This window comes from Sinocyclocheilus grahami, unplaced genomic scaffold (genome assembly GCF_001515645.1).
Source record: "Sinocyclocheilus grahami isolate Dianchi unplaced genomic scaffold, SAMN03320097.WGS_v1.1 scaffold14.1, whole genome shotgun sequence".
In the NCBI taxonomy this organism is placed as follows: domain Eukaryota; kingdom Metazoa; phylum Chordata; class Actinopteri; order Cypriniformes; family Cyprinidae; genus Sinocyclocheilus; species Sinocyclocheilus grahami.
In genome coordinates this window covers 1,461,829-1,467,984 of record NW_015505193.1, presented here as the reverse complement: position 1 = coordinate 1,467,984, position 6,156 = coordinate 1,461,829, and the positions used below count along the sequence as shown (strand labels likewise).

General features: G+C 34.4%; 1 protein-coding gene across 1 annotated transcript in view; it reads left to right on the top strand.

Annotated features, from left to right (window-relative positions):
* wdr59 (WD repeat domain 59) overlaps positions 1–4,851 on the top strand; it is a 20,525-nt gene extending 15,674 nt beyond the window's left edge. The window contains exons 16-19 of the mRNA XM_016292658.1: positions 567–645; positions 2,786–2,909; positions 2,997–3,139; positions 4,314–4,851. Coding sequence (XP_016148144.1) covers positions 567–645; positions 2,786–2,909; positions 2,997–3,139; positions 4,314–4,549 — 582 coding nt within the window. The 3' untranslated portion in view covers positions 4,550–4,851. The remainder of the gene's footprint in view (positions 1–566; positions 646–2,785; positions 2,910–2,996; positions 3,140–4,313) is intronic.
* Positions 4,852–6,156: the final 1,305 nt, after the last annotated feature.

Below are 6,156 nucleotides of genomic sequence, written 5' to 3'. Positions count from 1 at the left end.
TGATATTACGCAGCGCCTGAAAATAGGCTAACTTCCGTCAACATAACCAACGTGACCACCTGCTTGCACAGGGAGCGTGCTGGGGACTATTTTCAGGCGCTGCGTAATATCATTGCGCCTGCTGCACCCATGGTACGTTAGCAAAGTTCCTTGATTATTACACCGGAATGAGAGTATAGTATAGAAAATCGCAATTTTTCATTTTCCGTCGGTCTTAGTACACGATGTAACTACAGAAGAGTCAAGTTTTAAATAGGAAAAATATCAAAACGCTTTGGTCATTTTATTCATGCTAACGGTCTAATCAGATTCAATGATCTATGCTAAGCTACAGCTAAAAGTGCTACGCCAGACCCAGAGATCGGCTGAATGGATTCGAAAACGGTAAAACTCAATTGTTTAACTCTAGGGGAGATGGAAAATGAGCCTATTAAATGAGCCTATTAAGTGTTCCTTTAAATGTGTGGGAAATATTCCTGTATAACAGAGAGGTTGTTTTCAGCTTAATATCTGTGACCTGCATCTGTATTTATCTGTTTGCTTTTGTGTTATTAATGCTCCTTTAGCCCAGTTTCACCTCTAGTTCGGTCACATCTGGATCGTGTTTAAGTACCTCAGACTCTGCAAATACTCCGTGGAACATGGGTGAGAGATCATGAGTTTAGTCATAGATTACATTTCAGTGCTAAGTGTTCATGAAAGACACAAAGTTTACATTGTGTACCTCTGTCACACCAATTTTTTCCCTCTTGTCTGGCTTTGTGACACAACCTGTATGTTTGACTACAGAGTTGCCTGTTGATTGGTTTAATGGTTATTGATTAACAGAAATGTTTTATGAATGTTTTATAAATTTTAAATTTGTGTAATTAATCAAATTAATTAGTTTTTCATAATAATGAAGATAACAACAATAATGAAGATAATAATAATAATTGTTGTTGTATTATTTATATATAATCATAATAATAATTTATTATTATTTGGCATGTGATTAATAGTAAATTATATAAATTAGTTAATATAAAATTTCAGATTATGATGATGATTATTATTATGCGTGTAAACAAAAAATTCATTATAGTAGGATTAGTATTATTATTATATTATTTAAAATATTATTATTATTGGTTTTAGTATTAGTAGTATAATTGTAATAATATTGTAATATTATAAACATGTTTATACTATTAATATTATTATTTATAAATAAAACAACAGCAATAATAATAATTATTGTAATTAATAATTATTATACAATAACATATCTAATAATTATTATTAACTATATACTAATTATTATATAATAATAATAATCTGTATTACTATACATTTACTTATTACCTATAAATTACATTAAAGGGGTCATATGATGCGATTTCAAGTTTTCCTTTCTCTTTGGAGTATTTACAAGCTCTTGGTGCATAAAGAAGATCTGTAAAGTTGCAAAGACTAAAGTCTCAAATTCAAAGAGATATTCTTTATAAAAGTTAAGAGTCAGCCACGCCTACCTAAAACGGCTCTTTCTAACACGCCCCCACATATCTACGTCACTATGTGGAAATATTAGCATAATGCCGCCCAAATGTGCACGCAAAGAAAGAAGGCGTGGTTTCAGTAACCGCAGTTAGTGTTGATGCAGCCGTGTCAGGGAGACGCTGTGTGTTTCTAGGTGAAAGCAAAAGCACTTTATTTGGCCTTCCGGAAGTAGATGCATTTAGGATTCATTGGTTAACGTTTATTTACAATAGAACAGCACAACCCAGATGTTCGAATTTGTGCAACGCATTTTATAGTTTTTTTTTAACCTAGAAGAGTACAAGGCTGGCTGTGCACAAAGGCTATTTCTAAAAAAAAAAAATTCAGATTTTTTTTGGTAAATTCCGAATTTGCTATGACAATCTGGCGCTTCTGAATCAGCGACTGTAAGTATGTTTTGTTATTAGTTTACGTATTTGCTATTGACTGTTCAAATGCGGAGTTTTGCGCAGCGCAGAGTAATGCGTCGTGTGTGTGTGTGTGTGTGTGTGTGTGTGTGTGAGTGTGAGGGGAACAGGGTCACATCACAGGAGAGTGAACTGTCTGTCAGAAATCATAGCACGTCAGCTGTCTTAACCGCGGCTTGTGTACTGCATCATCACTGTGTCTGTCACACGACTCTGTTGCCCTTTCGGGCTTGAACTGATGGTAAAACTAACGACATTATTAACTGTCTTGATATTTACTTTGAAAGCTGATGCTCGCGATTATGGTAAGGGGCGTTACATTTCCGACGAGTGCTTGTGGTGTTCGGCCAATCACAATGCACTGGGTCAGCTGGCCAATCAGAGCAGACTGCGCTTGTCGGAAGGAGGGACTTTGTAGAAAACGAAGCGTTTGAGAGAGGCGGGGCATAGAGGACCTACAATAATGTACAGTGTTTGAAAAATAATGTGTTTTTGAACATTAAAGCATGTCAACATATTCTGTTACACCAAATACACAAAATAATGATCTTTAAAATAGCATCATATGACCCCTTTAATATTGTTTTCAGAATTAATGACTATATTTATACCCAAACTGTTACACGTATCATATTACATAAGATATTTTTTAGATTCCAGATCCCAGTTGTTCATGTTTGTTTTTCCCTTACAGTTGCATGTTTTTTTTGATAATTCAAATGAAGTGTACCAAAATTATTCTGCATCATGACAAAAAAGTTTTATTTATGAATCGTAATAGAACTGTTAGAGCAAACTTTCCAGTCATTGTTGTGTAATATTACTCTTTCATCTTTCAGGTGGACGTGAGTCAGAACATGCTCCCCCCTGGGGAGAATCATCTCCGGATGACTATCGCTATGCCAACCAGATATACACAGACCCCCGAGAACGAGAAAAAGAACAACACGACATGAACAAACGGTGAATGTCCTGTTCAGCCAATGCCCCTGATACACATCACATTAACACTGCACCCCTAAACTCTGAAGAGTTCCTTCTGATCCACAGATTACTGGACCCCTCCAACTCCTGGCAGTTTGACGACTTCAAGAAGTGTTACGGTGAGATCCTGCACCGATGGGGCATGAAGGACAAGAGGGCAGAGGTGCTCAAATTTGTCTCCTGTCCTCCAGAGCCACACAAAGGCATAGGTAAGTTAAAGAAACAGGGTTCCAAACTGCTTTTGGGACAGACTATCAGACTGCCACGGAAAATGTTTTTTCATCTCATTACTCATTTTGTTAAATCAAGCAAAAGGTGTGTTTACTGTACTGCACGTCTAAGAAAGTGTAGAAGTAGATAGATATGTGCGTCCTGTATTGTTGTTAAAGCGCTTGTGTGATATATGAGATGTAAAGTTGTTTAAATGGTTGGTGGAACTACTGTTCTAGACAGTTCTATAAAAGCTTCTGGTTATTTTTTTAGTGACATAATTCCTGAAAAAAATATATATATACTGTATATATATATAAACCTAAACAGTAACAAGAAAAAGTGTTGTTTTAGTTATTATTATTATTATTTGGTGTGTAATTAATACAGTTAATAAGCAAATTATTAGACGATTATTGTTATTTATAAATAAGATATAAGAATTATTATTATTATACTTGTTTATTATTATTATATTAATAATGATATTATAGTTTAATAACTATTACAGTGTATATAATAATTGGTGTTTCATTTCTAATAGTTAAATTAATTATTATGTTGGTATGCACTAAAATATGAAGCACAACAATTTTCAACATTGATCTAATAATAATAATAATTGGTGTGTAATTAATACAATTAACAATCCATTTTTCAGATATAACTATTATTACTAGTATATAGTTTAAAAATAACTAACTATATACTAATTATTTACTTTATTTAATTAAGCAATTATTTAATTGCTTATTTGTTATTATTTAATTATAGTATTAATAGAATTAATAATGTTATAATATTATAATTCTAGTAATAATAGTTGTTTTATTATTTATATTAATTATCATGATGGTTTGCACAAAAATATTAAGCAGCACAACTGTTTTCAACATAGATAATGAAAATAAATGTTTCTTGAGCAGCAAATCATGTAACACATAAAATACTTTCTAAACTGTACATTTAACATTTATTCTGGTGTAGACTTCCTATGTTTGGTGGTTTTAATAAACTAAGGAATGAGTTAAAACTATTTTCTGTGATAATCGATAAGAATTCCTTTAAGGAGCAAAGCATTGGCCTCACATTTCTGGAATGTCTGTCAGTCAATACAAAATGTTTAACACTCACATTCATGAGCCTGCATTGTGTCTTTGCTCTTATACATAGAGTTTGGCGTTTACTGCTGCCACTGTCGCAGTCAGGCCCGCGGCACCCAGTGCGCCGTCTGCAAGCGCTTCACCTTCCAGTGCGCCATCTGTCACGTGGCTGTACGCGGCTCTTCTAACTTCTGCCTGAGCTGCGGCCACGGAGGACACACCAGTCACATGATGGACTGGTTTCGCTCGCAAGAGGTCTGTCCCACCGGCTGCGGGTGCCACTGCCTGCTGCAAAGCACTTTCTGAACAATACAAACAATAAAAACCTCAAGATAAGCCTCAAAACTCTTAGTACTGTAGCAGCTCGCCGGTGGAGAGATGTTTAAGGAACACCGGCGTCATTCAGGATGGACTAACCACTGTTCAAGTGTAGAATTATGAATTATGTTCTAACGAGGCGCTGCAAATATCCACCTTATAATAGGTCAAACCAGCCTAGTTAGTAAGTGAAATTGTTATACAGTGCTGTTTTTTGCACTTTTATATCTGTTGATTTGAGTAGAGCATGTATTTGCTCTATAAGGTGCCATGGAAATTGATCTGTGAAAGGGAAAAGGGAAAAGATGCAGATTTTTATGGTTATGAAACAAAAAATATTTTTTCAAATGGATGCGTTGATCGCTCTTTTCAGTTGAAAGGAAGCTTTACAATATTTTGTTTCCCTTCAGAAGAGAATTGTTGTATGCTTTGAAGGATTGACATGTACAGTATGTGTGCCATAAAAATATTAATAAATTTGACAATACCGTGATTAGTGCTTCATAGTGTTGTTGCTGGAAACATTTCTTTACCTTTATTTTATGAAATGTGCTCATAAAAGTGTATTAACTGTCATCACTACCTCATAAATAAATTACACATGACATTTTTTAACTGAAAGAATAAAGCTAGTAAGATTGTAACAAACTTGTTTACTATGAATTATGGTTGTAAGGTCCGCGCACCTGGCCCAAGGAAGGTATACATGGTCAAACAGCCATGTTTGAATACCTTCTTATTATGTTTTTCATGTCTGTAAAACCCAATAGTCAAATGAAACTATAATGAGAGAAAGTATTTTTCCAAAAGGAGTTTCCCTCTGGGTTTGAGGATTTTTTTTTCTTTAGTTTTCAAGTTAAAAGTTAAGGATCCGTGTTTGCCGTCTTGAAGGGCACTTATGAATGTTTTTGCTAATGCAAGAACACTCTTTACAGGCGCACATCGTTATTCCCTTCATTCAGCACAAAGGAGACTTTTTTATTATGCTGTCTTGTGTTTTTTATTCATGCTAGCTCTTATTGATGTCAGCATGTTTAGTGTGTGTGAAGTGGATTAACAAGGCCTCTGTCATTGATTTACAGTTAAGTGAGGCAGCTGACCTGTCTGCGACCCTTTTCATGCATACTTGTTTCCGTCATACTGCGCAACAGTAATATTAAACATCAGGAAGGACAAAGCATTAAGATAATCCTGTTATCTAGACACGTGCATATTGTATGGGAATAGACTATGAACTTTTACCATTATTTGGAAACTTCAATATTTTCACAGTATGTACGATTATGCATATTAGAGTTTCAGACTGGATTTATAATATCATCCACTTAGAATGTTTATTTTCAAATGAATAAACCCGGAACATTTGCAAGTATAATCATAAATAAAAGCAAAGCTGTAATGTTGACATTTCTATGCAGAGGGAGGGAAAGACACTAAATGGATTTTCTCACAGTGCAAATATTGAACATACTTACAGGATGCATTTATAACAATATAAATGCTAAACAGTAGAGTACATCACAAACTACAATAATAATGAAAAAAAAACATTTATGCACTGTATAAATAGCACATTAGCTTGCCAAGATTAGCCA